The sequence below is a fragment of the Scophthalmus maximus genome, chromosome 11 (assembly GCF_022379125.1).
Source record: "Scophthalmus maximus strain ysfricsl-2021 chromosome 11, ASM2237912v1, whole genome shotgun sequence".
NCBI lineage: Eukaryota > Metazoa > Chordata > Actinopteri > Pleuronectiformes > Scophthalmidae > Scophthalmus > Scophthalmus maximus.
In genome coordinates this window covers 24,462,501-24,480,000 of record NC_061525.1, presented here as the reverse complement: position 1 = coordinate 24,480,000, position 17,500 = coordinate 24,462,501, and the positions used below count along the sequence as shown (strand labels likewise).

Sequence of the window (17,500 nt, the reverse complement as noted above, 5' to 3'; positions counted from 1 at the left end):
CTGGGACACGCCCACATGATCAATACACGTCTTGAACACATGTTGATCAGCAAACATTGACTGTATCGATAAAGATGGACGACATGACGGCTCCTCTAAAGTGGAGTCAAATCCGCCTGATCGCCCCCTGGTGTCTGGCTGCAGTACAGGTCATAAGCCCCGCCCCCCCATGTCATGTGAGGTCGTTCTTATCACAATGACGTTTGTTCACGTGTTCATGTTTCTGATCACTTTGCTTTTCTTTGTTATTTGATGATGTGAAAAACTGAGGCTGAGACGTCATGATTGACAGCTGACACTGACTCAGTATTGGTCCAGAGTGTGTGTGTGTGTTTGTGGGCGGGGCCTCGACACCACGACTCCACATGACGTCACCTGCACAAGATGGAGGCTCCGGAATCTGAGATGTTTTAGATTCATTTTTACACAAGGAGGTGGAGAAGAGACGTGTCGTCATGTTTGTCTCCACCTCCACCTCCCCTCCTCCTCCCCCCTCCTCCTCCTCCCCCCTCCTCCTCCACCTCCACCTCCCCTCCTCCTCCCCCCTCCTCCTCCTCCTCCCTCCTCCTCCTCCTCCTCCCCTCTCCTCCCCCTCCCTCTCCTCCTCCCCCCTCCCTCTCCTCCTCCCCCTCCCCTCTCCTCCCCTCTCCTCCTCCTCCTCCCCCTCCCCTCTCCTCCCCCCTCCCTCTCCTCCTCCCCCCTCCCTCTCCACCTCCTCCTCCTCCTCCTCCCCTCTCCTCCCCTCTCCTCCTCCCCTCTCCTCCCTCCTCCTCCTCCTCCTCCCCTCTCCTCCCCTCTCCACCTCCTCCTCCTCCTCCTCCCCTCTCCTCTCCACCTCCTCCTCCTCCCCTCTCCTCCCCTCTCCTCCTCCCCCCTCCCTCTCCTCCTCCTCCTCCTCCTCCTCCCCTCTCCTCCCCTCTCCTCCTCCTCCTCCTCCTCCTCCTCCCCCCTCCACCTCCTCCTCCCCTCTCCTCCTCCTCCCCTCTCCTCCTCCTCCCCCCTCCCTCTCCTCCTCCCCCCCTCCCTCTCCTCCTCCCCCTCCCCTCTCCTCCCCTCTCCTCCTCCTCCTCCCCCTCCCCTCTCCTCCCCCCTCCCTCTCCTCCTCCCCCCTCCCTCTCCTCCTCCCCCTCCCCTCTCCTCCCCTCTCCTCCTCCTCCTCCTCCTCCTCCTCCTCCCCTCTCCTCCTCCCCCCTCCCTCTCCTCCTCCCCTCTCCTCCCCCCTCCCTCTCCTCCTCCTCCTCACAGTCAGTGACTGTTCATCACTCTGTTAAAGAGTCGACTCGCTCTGCGTGAGGACGAAAAACAGACCTCAGCCTGAGTGTTTGGTTTGGCCTCAGCCCTCAGAGGAGGAGGAGGACGAGGAAGAGGAGGAGGGCCCGGCTCAGGGGGGGTTGAGGTGTCACGGGGTCATGTGGGGTCGGGGGGGGGGGGTTGTTTATTCAGCAGCCTGAGAAAAGAGGAGAGGATAAAACGTGTCAAGCCCGAAACTTTCACTGAGCCTCAAGTGACGAGCGCAGAGAGAAACGATCTGATGCTGGAATCTGAAAATGACCAACAGGAAAAAAAAAAGATACCACAGACTCAACAGTTGTTAGAGTCGTCGTCCGACGGATCGATGTTCTCATCTTTCCTCATCTCAGGTTCTGTCCCTGACTGGTGAACATGATATTTCAGAAAAGCTTCGAGGAAAATTCCTTCACGTTTCTCCAGGATGACGTGATTAGGGGCTTTTTCGGTGGCCAAAGTTCAAAGGTCACTGTGACATAACGAAACATGTTAATTTAAGAAGAAGTTTATGACAGAATGTCACGCGCACACACACACACACACACACACACACAGATGTGGTGACACGTTATATCCAAAAGGCCGTTTTCATGTAGAGACATGAAATTCTCTAGTTCGACTGTGTCCTGCGTCTCGATTGGTCGACGGAGACAAACAACCACAACAAACACGTGTCTGTTGTTCCCTCTTCCTCTCCCACAATCCCCCACTAATGACGTCCGCCGGCCGCAAGATGAGGCCTGACGCCAGAGGACAGAGAGAGTGTGTGTGTGTGTGTACAAATATGTTTGTGTGTATTTACGATAATGAAAGACTTGATTTCATCTTATTAGTTGAGAATGCAGTGAGAGTTCTGTGGCGCAACCTCATGTTGTGTGTGTGTGTGTGTGTGTGTGTGTCATACTGGACGGATCAGTAGCAGTCAAGTATTTAGAATATTATAAAATAAAAGCAGTGAAACTCTCAGCACGTCCACAATAAAGTCCGAGGATCTTTAGAAAAGATGATTATTTGTTTTAATTTAAAAAAATTAAAACGAGCAAAAACCTGCAGCTTCTGTTTCGTCCTCCTCTCCTCGTCTCCTCTTCTCTCCTCGTCTCCTTGTCTCTCCTCCTCTCCTCGTCTCCTCTTCTCTCCTCGTCTCCTTGTCTCTCCTCCTCTCCTCGTCTCCTCTTCTCTCCTCGTCTCCTTGTCTCTCCTCCTCTCCTTGTCTCCTCTCTCCTCCTCTCCTTGTCTCCTCTCCTCGTCTCCTCTCATCCTCTCCTAGTCTCCTCTTCTCTCCTCGTCTCCTTGTCTCTCCTCCTCTCCTTGTCTCCTCTCCTCGTCTCCTTGTCTCTCCTCCTCTCCTTGTCTCCTCTCCTCGTCTCCTCTTCTCTCCTCGTCTCCTTGTCTCTCCTCCTCTCCTTGTCTCCTCTCCTCGTCTCCTCTCATCCTCTCCTCGTCTCCTCTTCTCTCCTCGTCTCCTTGTCTCTCCTCCTCTCCTTGTCTCCTCTCCTCGTCTCCTCTCATCCTCTCCTCGTCTCCTCTTCTCTCCTCGTCTCCTCCCATCCTCTCCTTGTCTATTCTCCTTGTCTCCTCTCATCCTCTCCTTGTCTCCTCTCCTCGTCTCCTTGTCTCCTCTCATCCTCTCCTTGTCTCCTCTCATCCTCTCCTCGTCTTCTCTTCTCTCCTCGTCTCCTCCCATCCTCTCCTTGTCTATTCTCCTTGTCTCCTCTCATCCTCTCCTCGTCTCCTCCCATCCTCTCCTTGTCTATTCTCCTTGTCTCCTCTCCTCGTCTCCTTGTCTCCTCTCCTCGTCTCCTCTCATCCTCTCCTCGTCTTCTCTTCTCTCCTCGTCTCCTCCCATCCTCTCCTTGTCTATTCTCCTTGTCTCCTCTCATCCTCTCCTTGTCTCCTCTCCTCGTCTCCTTGTCTCCTCTCATCCTCTCCTTGTCTCCTCTCATCCTCTCCTTGTCTCCTCTCCTCGTCTCCTTGTCTCCTCTCCTCATCTCCTTGTCTCCTCTCCTTGTCACCTCTCATCCTCTCCTTGTCTCCTCTCATCGTCTCCTTGTCTCGTCTCCTTGTCTCCTCTCATCCTCTCCTTGTCACCTCTCCTCGTCTCCTTGTCTCCTCTCCTTGTCTCCTCTCATCGTCTCCTTGTCTCGTCTCCTTGTCTCCTCTCATCCTCTCCTCGTCTCCTTGTCTCCTCTCCTTGTCACCTCTCCTCGTCTCCTTGTCTCCTCTCCTCGTCTCCTTGTCTCCTCTCCTCGTCTCCTCGTCTCCTTGTCTCCTTGTCTCCTCTCCTCGTCTCCTTGTCTCCTTGTCTCCTCTCCTCGTCTCCTTGTCTCCACTCCTTGTCCCCTCTCATCGTCTCCTTGTCTCGTCTCCTTGTCTCCTCTCATCCTCTCCTCGTCTCCTCGTCTCCTTGTCTCCTTGTCTCCTCTCCTCGTCTCCTTGTCTCCACTCCTTGTCCCCTCTCATCGTCTCCTTGTCTCGTCTCCTTGTCTCCTCTCATCCTCTCCTCGTCTCCTTGTCTCCTCTCCTCGTCTCCTTGTCTCCTTGTCTCCTTGTCTCCACTCCTTGTCCCCTCTCATCCTCTCCTCGTCTCCTTGTCTCCTCTCATCCTCTCCTCGTCTCCTTGTCACCTCTCCTCGTCTCCTTGTCTCCTCTCCTCGTCTCCTTGTCCCCTCTCATCGTCTCCTTGTCTCGTCTCCTTGTCTCCTCTCATCCTCTCCTCGTCTCCTTGTCTCCTCTCCTTGTCACCTCTCCTCGTCTCCTCTCCTCGTCTCCTTGTCTCCTCTCCTCGTCTCCTCGTCTCCTTGTCTCCTTGTCTCCTCTCCTCGTCTCTCTCAGGTTAAAAAATCTTTTCAACTCAGCGTCATTTCTTTCATCATGTGCTTTTTATTTGCCATTATAGATTTTTGCCAATAATTCCTGTATGTGTTTTTGCGTGTGTTTTATAACTTTTTCACTTCACGGCTTCTCATTAATAACAGATTCAACGTTTTTAAAACAGAAGAGAAATCGAGGAAAAATGTAACTGAAAGAATAAAAACTGTGGATTCAGTAACGACACTGTCTTCAGTGGTCCTCTCAACATCTGTCTGACCGAGCGGAGGCCGTTTCTACGGCGACACGTCAACGATGGCGTCGTCAGCCGTCACACGTGTCTGTCATGTTCAGGTGTCTGTCATGTTCAGGTGTCTGTCATGTTCACGTGTCTGTCATGTTCAGGTGTCTGTCATGTTCAGATGTCTGTCATGTTCAGATGTCTGTCATGTTCAGATGTCTGTCATGTTCAGGTGTCTGTCATGTTCAGATGTCTGTCATGTTCAGATGTCTGTCATGTTCACGTGTCTGTCATGTTCAGGTGTCTGTCATGTTCAGATGTCTGTCATGTTCACGTGTCTGTCGTGTTCACGTGTCTGTCATGTTCAGGTGTCTGTCATGTTCAGATGTCTGTCATGTTCACGTGTCTGTCGTGTTCACGTGTCTGTCATGTTCAGATGTCTGTCATGTTCACGTGTCTGTCATGTTCATGTGTCTGTCATGTTCACGTGTCTGTCGTGTTCACGTGTCTGTCGTGTTCACGTGTCTGTCATGTTCAGGTGTCTGTCATGTTCACGTGTCTGTCATGTTCAGGTGTCTGTCATGTTCACGTGTCTGTCATGTTCAGGTGTCTGTCATGTTCAGGTGTCTGTGTCTGTCATGTTCAGATGTCTGTCATGTTCAGGTGTCTGTCATGTTCACGTGTCTGTCATGTTCAGATGTCTGTCATGTTCACGTGTCTGTCATGTTCAGATGTCTGTCATGTTCAGATGTCTGTCATGTTCACGTGTCTGTCATGTTCAGATGTCTGTCATGTTCAGATGTCTGTCATGTTCAGATGTCTGTCATGTTCACGTGTCTGTCATGTTCACGTGTCTGTCATGTTCAGATGTCTGTCATGTTCAGATGTCTGTCATGTTCAGGTGTCTGTCATGTTCAGATGTCTGTCATGTTCAGGTGTCTGTCATGTTCAGATGTCTGTCATGTTCATGTGTCTGTCATGTTCAGATGTCTGTGTCTGTCGTGTTCAGATGTCTGTCATGTTCAGATGTCTGTCATGTTCACGTGTCTGTCATGTTCAGATGTCTGTCATGTTCAGATGTCTGTCATGTTCACGTGTCTGTCATGTTCAGATGTCTGTCATGTTCACGTGTCTGTCATGTTCAGATGTCTGTCATGTTCAGATGTCTGTCATGTTCAGATGTCTGTCATGTTCAGGTGTCTGTCATGTTCAGATGTCTGTCATGTTCAGGTGTCTGTCATGTTCAGATGTCTGTCATGTTCAGATGTCTGTCATGTTCAGGTGTCTGTCATGTTCAGATGTCTGTCATGTTCAGGTGTCTGTCATGTTCAGATGTCTGTCATGTTCAGATGTCTGTCATGTTCAGATGTCTGTCATGTTCAGGTGTCTGTCGTGTTCACGTGTCTGTCGTGTTCAGATGTCTGTCATGTTCACGTGTCTGTCATGTTCACGTGTCTGTCATGTTCAGATGTCTGTCATGTTCAGGTGTCTGTCATGTTCAGATGTCTGTCATGTTCAGATGTCTGTCATGTTCACGTGTCTGTCATGTTCAGATGTCTGTCATGTTCACGTGTCTGTCATGTTCAGATGTCTGTCATGTTCAGATGTCTGTCATGTTCAGATGTCTGTCATGTTCAGGTGTCTGTCATGTTCAGATGTCTGTCATGTTCAGATGTCTGTCATGTTCAGATGTCTGTCATGTTCAGGTGTCTGTCATGTTCAGATGTCTGTCATGTTCAGATGTCTGTCATGTTCAGATGTCTGTCATGTTCAGGTGTCTGTCATGTTCAGGTGTCTGTCATGTTCAGATGTCTGTCATGTTCAGATGTCTGTCATGTTCAGGTGTCTGTCATGTTCAGATGTCTGTGTCTGTCATGTTCAGATGTCTGTCATGTTCAGGTGTCTGTCATGTTCAGATGTCTGTCATGTTCAGATGTCTGTCATGTTCAGATGTCTGTCATGTTCAGATGTCTGTCATGTTCAGGTGTCTGTCATGTTCAGGTGTCTGTCATGTTCAGATGTCTGTCATGTTCAGATGTCTGTCATGTTCAGGTGTCTGTCATGTTCAGATGTCTGTGTCTGTCATGTTCAGATGTCTGTCATGTTCAGGTGTCTGTCATGTTCAGATGTCTGTCATGTTCAGGTGTCTGTCATGTTCAGATGTCTGTCATGTTCAGATGTCTGTCATGTTCAGGTGTCTGTCATGTTCAGATGTCTGTGTCTGTCATGTTCAGATGTCTGTCATGTTCAGGTGTCTGTCATGTTCAGATGTCTGTCATGTTCAGATGTCTGTCATGTTCACGTGTCTGTCGTGTTCAGGTGTCTGTCATGTTCACGTGTCTGTCATGTTCAGGTGTCTGTCATGTTCACGTGTCTGTCATGTTCAGATGTCTGTCATGTTCACGTGTCTGTCATGTTCAGGTGTCTGTCATGTTCAGATGTCTGTCATGTTCACGTGTCTGTCATGTTCAGATGTCTGTCATGTTCAGATGTCTGTCATGTTCACGTGTCTGTCATGTTCAGATGTCTGTCATGTTCACGTGTCTGTCATGTTCAGATGTCTGTCATGTTCAGATGTCTGTGTCTGTCATGTTCAGATGTCTGTCATGTTCAGATGTCTGTCATGTTCAGGTGTCTGTCATGTTCAGATGTCTGTCATGTTCACGTGTCTGTCATGTTCACGTGTCTGTCATGTTCACGTGTCTGTCATGTTCAGATGTCTGTCATGTTCACGTGTCTGTCATGTTCAGATGTCTGTCATGTTCACGTGTCTGTCATGTTCAGATGTCTGTCATGTTCACGTGTCTGTCATGTTCAGGTGTCTGTCATGTTCAGGTGTCTGTCATGTTCAGGTGTCTGTCATGTTCAGGTGTCTGTCATGTTCACGTGTCTGTCATGTTCAGATGTCTGTCATGTTCAGATGTCTGTCATGTTCAGATGTCTGTCATGTTCACGTGTCTGTCATGTTCAGATGTCTGTCATGTTCAGATGTCTGTCATGTTCAGGTGTCTGTCATGTTCATGTGTCTGTCATGTTCATGTGTCTGTCATGTTCAGATGTCTGTCATGTTCAGATGTCTGTCATGTTCAGGTGTCTGTCATGTTCAGATGTCTGTCATGTTCAGGTGTCTGTGTCTGTCATGTTCAGATGTCTGTCATGTTCAGGTGTCTGTCATGTTCAGGTGTCTGTCATGTTCAGGTGTCTGTCATGTTCAGGTGTCTGTCATGTTCAGGTGTCTGTGTCTGTCATGTTCAGGTGTCTGTCATGTTCAGATGTCTGTCATGTTCAGATGTCTGTCATGTTCAGATGTCTGTCATGTTCAGGTGTCTGTCATGTTCAGGTGTCTGTCATGTTCACGTGTCTGTCATGTTCAGGTGTCTGTCATGTTCAGATGTCTGTCATGTTCAGGTGTCTGTCATGTTCAGATGTCTGTCATGTTCAGATGTCTGTCATGTTCACGTGTCTGTCGTGTTCAGGTGTCTGTCATGTTCACGTGTCTGTCATGTTCAGATGTCTGTCATGTTCAGATGTCTGTCATGTTCACGTGTCTGTCATGTTCAGATGTCTGTCATGTTCACGTGTCTGTCATGTTCAGATGTCTGTCATGTTCAGATGTCTGTGTCTGTCATGTTCAGATGTCTGTCATGTTCAGATGTCTGTCATGTTCAGATGTCTGTCATGTTCACGTGTCTGTCGTGTTCAGGTGTCTGTCATGTTCACGTGTCTGTCATGTTCAGATGTCTGTCATGTTCAGGTGTCTGTCATGTTCACGTGTCTGTCATGTTCAGGTGTCTGTCATGTTCAGATGTCTGTCATGTTCAGGTGTCTGTCATGTTCAGATGTCTGTCATGTTCAGATGTCTGTCATGTTCAGGTGTCTGTCATGTTCAGGTGTCTGTCATGTTCAGGTGTCTGTCATGTTCAGGTGTCTGTCATGTTCAGGTGTCTGTGTCTGTCATGTTCAGGTGTCTGTCATGTTCAGATGTCTGTCATGTTCAGATGTCTGTCATGTTCAGATGTCTGTCATGTTCACGTGTCTGTCATGTTCAGATGTCTGTCATGTTCACGTGTCTGTCATGTTCAGATGTCTGTCATGTTCAGATGTCTGTGTCTGTCATGTTCAGATGTCTGTCATGTTCAGATGTCTGTCATGTTCAGGTGTCTGTCATGTTCAGATGTCTGTCATGTTCACGTGTCTGTCATGTTCACGTGTCTGTCATGTTCACGTGTCTGTCATGTTCACGTGTCTGTCATGTTCAGGTGTCTGTCATGTTCAGGTGTCTGTCATGTTCACGTGTCTGTCATGTTCAGATGTCTGTCATGTTCAGATGTCTGTCATGTTCAGATGTCTGTCATGTTCAGATGTCTGTCATGTTCACGTGTCTGTCATGTTCAGATGTCTGTCATGTTCAGATGTCTGTCATGTTCAGGTGTCTGTCATGTTCATGTGTCTGTCATGTTCATGTGTCTGTCATGTTCAGATGTCTGTCATGTTCAGATGTCTGTCATGTTCAGGTGTCTGTCATGTTCAGGTGTCTGTCATGTTCAGGTGTCTGTGTCTGTCATGTTCAGGTGTCTGTCATGTTCAGATGTCTGTCATGTTCAGATGTCTGTCATGTTCAGGTGTCTGTCATGTTCAGGTGTCTGTCATGTTCAGATGTCTGTCATGTTCAGATGTCTGTCATGTTCAGATGTCTGTGTCTGTCATGTTCACGTGTCTGTCATGTTCACGTGTCTGTCATGTTCAGGTGTCTGTCATGTTCATGTGTCTGTCATGTTCATGTGTCTGTCATGTTCAGATGTCTGTCATGTTCAGATGTCTGTCATGTTCACGTGTCTGTCATGTTCAGATGTCTGTCATGTTCAGATGTCTGTCATGTTCAGATGTCTGTCATGTTCACGTGTCTGTCATGTTCAGATGTCTGTCATGTTCAGATGTCTGTCATGTTCACGTGTCTGTCATGTTCAGATGTCTGCCATGTTCACGTGTCTGTCATGTTCAGGTGTCTGTCATGTTCATGTGTCTGTCATGTTCATGTGTCTGTCATGTTCAGATGTCTGTCATGTTCAGATGTCTGTCATGTTCAGGTGTCTGTCATGTTCACGTGTCTGTCATGTTCAGATGTCTGTCATGTTCAGGTGTCTGCCATGTTCACGTGTCTGTCATGTTCACGTGTCTGTCATGTTCAGGTGTCTGTCATGTTCACGTGTCTGTCATGTTCAGGTGTCTGTCATGTTCACGTGTCTGTCATGTTCAGGTGTCTGTCATGTTCAGGTGTCTGTGTCTGTCATGTTCAGATGTCTGTCATGTTCAGGTGTCTGTCATGTTCAGGTGTCTGTCATGTTCAGGTGTCTGTGTCTGTCATGTTCAGATGTCTGTCATGTTCAGATGTCTGTCATGTTCACGTGTCTGTCATGTTCAGATGTCTGTCATGTTCAGGTGTCTGTCATGTTCAGGTGTCTGTCATGTTCAGGTGTCTGTCATGTTCAGGTGTCTGTCATGTTCAGGTGTCTGTGTCTGTCATGTTCAGGTGTCTGTCATGTTCAGATGTCTGTCATGTTCAGATGTCTGTCATGTTCAGGTGTCTGTCATGTTCAGGTGTCTGTCATGTTCAGGTGTCTGTGTCTGTCATGTTCAGATGTCTGTCATGTTCAGATGTCTGTCATGTTCAGATGTCTGTCATGTTCAGATGTCTGTCATGTTCAGATGTCTGTCATGTTCAGGTGTCTGTCATGTTCAGATGTCTGTCATGTTCAGATGTCTGTCATGTTCAGGTGTCTGTCATGTTCAGGTGTCTGTCATGTTCAGGTGTCTGTGTCTGTCATGTTCAGGTGTCTGTCATGTTCAGATGTCTGTCATGTTCAGATGTCTACATACTTCTGGCCTTGACTCTGTCTGTGTCTCCGTCCAGTGACCTGCTGGAGGATCTGGAGAGGAGTCCGCACGCCGCCGCCATCGCAGAGTGCTTCGTCGAGAGGGTGAGTACAGCGGGGGGGGGGGGGGGGGGGGGGGGGGGCTGGACAGTAGTGATATTGTTCTTACATGTTGCAGCAGGACTGTGAGATTATCTTCATTCAGTCTGTACCTTATATATTATGTAAATACATAAAAGTATATATATATTAATTTCATATGTGAGTAAAAGAAGAAGCTCTTTGTGTTTCTCTGGAGCTTTAACGTATAAAATCACAGATTATTAATCGTAATCGTCGCACATGTTTCTTTTATTGATGATTTAATAAAATGCAGAAAACATTTAAAAAGTGAAATGAAACGATTGGTCTTCAACCCTGTTGTCTCGTCTTCTTCAGAGTGAAGCCTTCGACATCTACACACTGTACTGCATGAACTACCCCAAGTGAGTACACACACACACACACACACACGAGCACACACACACACACACACACACACACACAGACACAAGCACACACACATACCGCTGATTCCATCTCCGGTTTCCATCAGCGTCTGAAAATTCAACGTGAACGCGACGTGTTCTGGAGCGTTTAGTTCAACAAGCGTATTCAACACGACGTAGAAACATGAGACTCACACGGAGGTCGGTCCACCTCATGGAACTATATTTAACTCATATATGAACAGAGTTATGGACAAGATATTCAACTTCTGTTATTAAGGTCTTCTGGATATTACACACTGTAGCTTTAAATGACAGCTCCTGTACATGATATGTACAGTACATGACACATACAGTACATGACACATACTGTACATGATATGTACAGTACACAACACATACTGTACATGATATGTACAGTACACAACACATACTGTACATGATATATACTGTACATGACACATACAGTACAAAACACATACTGTACATGATATGTACAGTATACAACGCATACTGTACATGATATGTCCTGTACATGACTCATACAGTACACAACACATACTGTACATGATATATACTGTACATGACACATACAGTACACGATGACACAAACTGTACATGACACGTACTGTACATGACACATACAGTACATGACATGTACAGTACATGACAAGTACTTTACATGAAACATACTGTACATGACACATACAGTACACAACACATACTGTACATGATATATACTGTACATGACACATACTTTACATGAGACATACAGTACACAACACGTACTGTACATGACACATACAGTACATGACACGTACTGTACATGCGTCAGTGTCATCTTGTGCTTCTCACAAAGCGACGTGGGAGGAGACGAGGGGAGACCTGTGAGTCGGAGAGGTGAGCGCTGTCGTCCTCTGATTGGTGGAGATGGATTCAGGCTCGTGGGAGCAGCTGTGATTTTATCCACAGCCTGCGAGAATATGGAAAACTGGCTTCGCTCTGAGCATGTTGAGGAGCAGTGTGTGTGTGTGTGTGTGTGTGTTTAAATGACTTCACATGTTCAGAGAGTGTACACGACACGTGAAATAATTCACCTCTGTGTGTTTCACGTGTCGCCTGTGACGTGTCGTGAGCAGGAAGTGAAGAGTTCTCTCTGAAGGAACGTTTCATTGGGAATCTTTCCAAGTGCAGTTTCGAGGAATGTGTCCGCTGCCGCACAGTTTTCATATCTGCCATATGCTTTCAATTCTTCATGCAGAGGGCGGCGTCTGTCTGAGGTCACAGCTGTGGTCCTCTCGTAGTTTGGACTCAGGTCTACGGCTGCAACGAACCACTATTCTTTCCTCATCGATTAATCTGTGGATTATTTCTGCGTTAATACATCAGTTGTTTTGTTCATAAAATGTCATAAAATTGTGAAAAATGTTGATTGTGTTTCCTAAAACCACCAACAAGATGTTTGTTTTGTCCACACAGCGGAAATATTCAGTTCACTGTCACAGAGGAGCAAGAAAACAGGAAATATTCATATTCAAGACGCGGAAATCAGAGAATTTTGACCTTTTTTCCCCCATAAAAACTACTTGAACTGATTAATCGAGTTTTTCCAAAATAGATACTAATCGATTAACTGTTGCAGCTCTAGTTGCACTTCCTGCGATTCCAGAGTCCGTTTCTCAGGAGAGAGCAAACGGGTGTCGGCCCCACGAGTCTTGAAATCACGATTTTTGTCGTCGAGATCCTTGAATCTATCCCCCGGAAATCTGGGGAAAATGTTGGAAAAAACCTTCAACCCCCAGAGTGAAAGAACGTTCTGATCCGACACCTCTGTCGAAGTTGAGCGGGGTCTTTCTTGGCCCGCGTCCCGTCCTTCCACCAAGTTTTGTGGAAACCCGTATTTGCGTAATCCTGCCGACAAACAAACAGACCAACGAACCGACGGGGGTGAAAACAGGACTTCCTGGGCTGGAGGTAGTAGAGTTGTGTTGTGTTCCAGGCTGTGAAGATGTTCCACCGAGCCTCTCACCGGAGCAGGATTCATCTGGTCTTTGGAACCGGAACATGCTGAGATGCCGTGTATTGAAAGTCATCCGAAGTTCCTGGGCCACTCCGTTGAACTCCAGCTCCTCATTTTCAACATGACTCGTCGTCAGAGCCAAAGAACTGATTAAGGGAGAAATGGTGACCTGACATAGAAAAACATCAGGAGCCATAAAACTTCATATGTTTCTAGAACAGCACATCTCCGCCAAGGCCCAACGCTGCGCAGAACTCAACCGAGCGTTGTGGCTGAGGATCCAGCTCGTCCACTGCGGAGGAAACACACAGAACTGAATTTATTCACAACATAAAAGAAGAAGTTGATGAGAAACAGCAGCTGACAATCGGGGTTCACACCAAACCTCACACAATTGGGCTCAAGCGTTGAGACGGTCGTCTAAAAGACAATCTGCTATGACTAATATTTAGTTGAACGTTGTTCCCTCTGTAATGGGGCTGAAACCATCCACTCTCTCTCCCTCACCGAGGAATTCTGAGATCAGGAATATTCATGATATGCAAATGACACAGGCCCCGCCCCCAACAGCTGCTCGCGCTAGGTTGACTGAATGTCACGGGTCTGTCCTCGGCTCATGTCCCGTCCATCCACGAGCTCTGTGGACGTCCTCCCTGTGGTTTGTGTGTGAGCCTGCAGACAAACCAACCGACAGAACTCCTTGCTGGAGGTGATGGCAACAGTGTGAACGTACAGGATATAAAAGGTTATGGAAAAGCAGCAGCTGTGAAGGAATCTCCCTCGGCAGCCGAAGAAGCCAAACCACGCCAGTGTCATCACCTACTTTAATAATATACTGTACATGCGTGTAACGACCGGGCCGCGCCACAGAGCATCAGATGAACCAGACGTCGGACACGCAAATCATCCGTTCTTGCTCAGTGGCCAAACCCTGAGGTTTCCAGTCGTTGTGTGTGTGTGAGACACTTAACTCGCTGTCCTCAAATATCCTCTCGGAGAAAATGCCCAGATATTGGACTCGTACTTTCTAAGAACACGAGACAAACCTGCGGATGAGCCGAGTTTGAGTTTGTTGTCTGTTGAAAACATCAGTGATTCGTCTGTAGGAAACATTACCGAGTTCCTGGACTCCCTCCTGTGATTAATGACCACCCTGAGTAAAGGAGCCCCATCGTTACCTTGACCTCCTTCCTCCTACCCCCCCCCCTTTTCAATCTCACCACCAGTGTCCAAGAATCTTTGGCTTCCCTCTGTGATGAATGTTTGTGAGAGACGTCAGCAGCTGAAGAGAGTCTCCTGTGTCCTCCATCGTCTTCTCTCCCCACCTCCCCCCTTTCCTCTCGTGTCTCCTCTTCCTCCATCATCTTGGCATCTTCCTCCTCAGCTCCTTTCCTTCACTTTTTTTCATCGGACCCACCACAGCTGAGGAGTTTCCTCCCCTCCGCCATCGTCTCGAGGATCCACCTTCAAACATTATTCCTCTGTTCCATCTTCACTTTCTCGCTCTCTTGTCTTCGTCTTTGTTCAAAATTGTGATGAATGTCCGTTCCTCCGATCTCCTCAGCTCCTCTCGCTCTTTGCTAAACGTGTAATGAATGTCTGTCAAGCCTCCAAACATCTGCAGAGTCCGTTTACCTCCTTCATCATCCCTTCATCTGTCTTCCTCTCCTCCACCTCCTCCTCGATCCCTCCTTCCTTCGTGTCCTTATGAATATTCGTCAGAGTGGAGAAGTTCCCTCTCACCTCCTGATGCTCCATCAACTACAACTACACCTCCTCCCAAACCCTGTGTCTTCCTTTGTTCGCCTTTTCTTCTCCTTATTAGATTTCACTCCTCGCGTCGTGATAAATGTTCATGAGAGGAGTCGGCGGCTGGACTCTCTCCCTCGGCGGATGCTTGTGATCTTAACCCCGGTATCCGTCAGCCGCTCTCCAGCGTCGTTAGATCCTGATTCTGGTTTATTGACTTCTTGCTGGTTCCTGGATCAGATGTTTTGTCGTATTGTTTGAGTAAGCACATTCATCTATAACCGATTCAGGCTGCCTGACAGAGTCATTCATCACAAGTCTTTCATGATGCCGTACTTTTGTTCTCTGAGTTGAAAGCAGCGCTGAGATGGATGATTGTTACTGAGACTGGGGACATTGAAAACATTCTGGTTGCAGATACGATGAAACATGATCTGGGAGGACGAGTTTGAGTAAAAGACATCAAATCAATACTAATCTTTTCTTTTGCACACTTGCCTCCATGATTGTCCGGAGGCGCCGCAGGGTCAGCTGCAACAAAACAGAGATCTGTAAATCTGTGATGGTGGTTTTCAAAGCCATGCTCACGGTCAGGTCTGCACACGTTGGTATAGTAATGAAGTTATTGTAGTGTAATAATGTATCTACGTCTCTCTCTCTCTGCAGCTCGGTGGCCGTACTGAGGGACTGCATGAAAAACCAAAGTCTGGTTCGTTTCTTCCAGGAGAGACAGACGACTCTGAACCATTCGCTACCTCTGGAGACGTACCTGCTCAAACCAGTGCAGAGGATCCTCAAATACCACCTGCTCCTGCAGGTAACCCCTGAAATACTACATGTACCACCTCGAATACTACCTACTCCTGCAGGTAACCCCTCAAATACTACATGTACCACCTCGAATACCACCTGCTCCTGCAGGTAACCCCTCAAATACTACATGTACCACCTCGAATACCACCTGCTCCTGCAGGTAACCCCTCAAATACTACATGTACCACCTCGAATACCACCTGCTCCTGCAGGTAACCCCTCAAATACTACATGTACCACCTCGAATACCACCTGCTCCTGCAGGTAACCCCTCAAATACTACATGTACCACCTCGAATACCACCTGCTCCTGCAGGTAACCCCTCAAATACTACATGTACCACCTCGAATACCACCTGCTCCTGCAGGTAACCCCTCAAATACTACATGTACCACCTCGAATACCACCTGCTCCTGCAGATAACCCCTCAAATACTACATGTACCACCTCGAATACCACCTGCTCCTGCAGGTAACCACTCAAATACTACATGTACTACCTCAAATACTACCTGCTCCTGCAGGTAACCCCTCAAATACTACATGTACTACCTCAAATAACACCTGCTCCTGCAGGTAACCCCTCAAATACTACATCTACCACCTCGAATACCACCTGCTCCTGCAGGTAACACCTCAAATACTACATGTACTACCTCGAATACCACCTGCTCCTGCAGGTAACACCTCAAATACTACAAGTACCACCTCGAATACCACCTGCTCCTGCAGGTAACACATGTACCACCTTGAATACCACCTGCTCCTGCAGGTAACACCTCAAATACTACAAGAACTACCTCAATACCACATGCGCCTGCAGGTAATACCTCAAATACTACATGTACCACCTCAATACCACCTGCTCCGGGCCCCAGGGCCAAGCTGCTTATTCATCTATGATCATACTAACTGTTTTTATATGAAACCACCGCTTAAATAAATTCCAGCTGTCACTTTCACAGACACCTTCACATCCATAAAACACAAACACACACACACACACACACACACATACACACTGCTCCGTCTACAGCAGCCAGTTTAAACTCTGGTCAAACATATGTTTGGATCTGTGCTGGGATTTTCCCATAATCCTCAGCTGTTCCCGTTCTGTGCCGCTGAGCGTTGGGAAGGTGCGTCAGAAAGAAACTTCACTCGTCTTCGTCGGTCGATCTCTTGTGTCTGAAAAGTGCTTTGTCTCATCTCAGGAACTGTCCAAGCACTTTGACAAGAGCGCCGCAGGATATGAGGTGGTGGAGGACGCCATCATCACCATGACCGCGGTCGCCTGGTACATCAACGACATGAAGAGGAAACAGGAACACGCCGTTCGGCTGCAGGTGAACACACCAACTGTCTGTTTGTAACGTTGTGATGTGAGTGTTTGCTCCTGCCCCCTGGTGTCCGGCCGGACCTCTGCAGGTCGGGACAGTCCCGTGCAGGTGGATGATAGAGCATATCTCATATTCTCCATTGACATTTTGATTATTAGCCATAATGTCGAAACTATCCGAGGTCGACTCACCACGAGGTTGTGAAACGATGGAACATGAACCCGTGGAAGCCACGAGTCCGGAGGAAATCAACCTGGTTTTAAGAAAAACATGTTTCATTTCATACACTACCCACAATCCACAATCAACGTCTCTGATTGGTGGAAACTTTTACTACATCCGCCAACTGTCGGCGAGTGATGTCGCTTTCCATTGTACTGGGAGCTCGGATGATAAACATCAGAACTCGACATCACAGACCTGCGAGTCGGAGGTTGACACTCGAACGCCTCCTCGAGTCGGAGGAACCACCCACCACGACTTCTGAGCTCCGAGTTCCGAGATGTAAGTGAACGCAGCGTGAGTTCCTGGTTCCCACTGCTGCCACTGAACTCCACGGTCGTTATCCACTTCACACGCTCACAACACACAAGACTCTGATCAACTATATAAACTCTACAGTGATGATGACGATGACGATGATGATGATTCAATTCAAGAAGAAGATAAACTGTCGTTGGAAAGTCATTCGCAATGGATTATGGGACGAGTAGTTTCTTTCACTCCTCAAAATTATTACGTTCACAGTCTTGTACCTTTTCTTCTGTTTACCAATTATTTTTTTCTTTGAATAAATGAAACATTTTGCGGTAACCATTCACCTCGTAGCTCGTTGTCTTGGTTCCAGGATTCAAACTGTTTGTACAACGGATTTTATGAAACGT

At 47.6% G+C, this 17,500-nt stretch overlaps 1 protein-coding gene across 4 annotated transcripts in view; it reads left to right on the top strand.

Moving 5' to 3' along the window:
* The window catches only part of plekhg2 (pleckstrin homology domain containing, family G (with RhoGef domain) member 2), a 61,827-nt gene that overhangs the window by 28,703 nt on the left and 15,624 nt on the right, over positions 1–17,500 (top strand). For all 4 annotated transcript variants that reach the window (XM_047335464.1, XM_047335463.1, XM_047335466.1 and 1 more), the window contains 4 exons: positions 10,248–10,314; positions 10,648–10,694; positions 15,133–15,283; positions 16,491–16,622. In XM_047335464.1, coding sequence (XP_047191420.1) covers positions 10,248–10,314; positions 10,648–10,694; positions 15,133–15,283; positions 16,491–16,622 — 397 coding nt within the window. The remainder of the gene's footprint in view (positions 1–10,247; positions 10,315–10,647; positions 10,695–15,132; positions 15,284–16,490; positions 16,623–17,500) is intronic.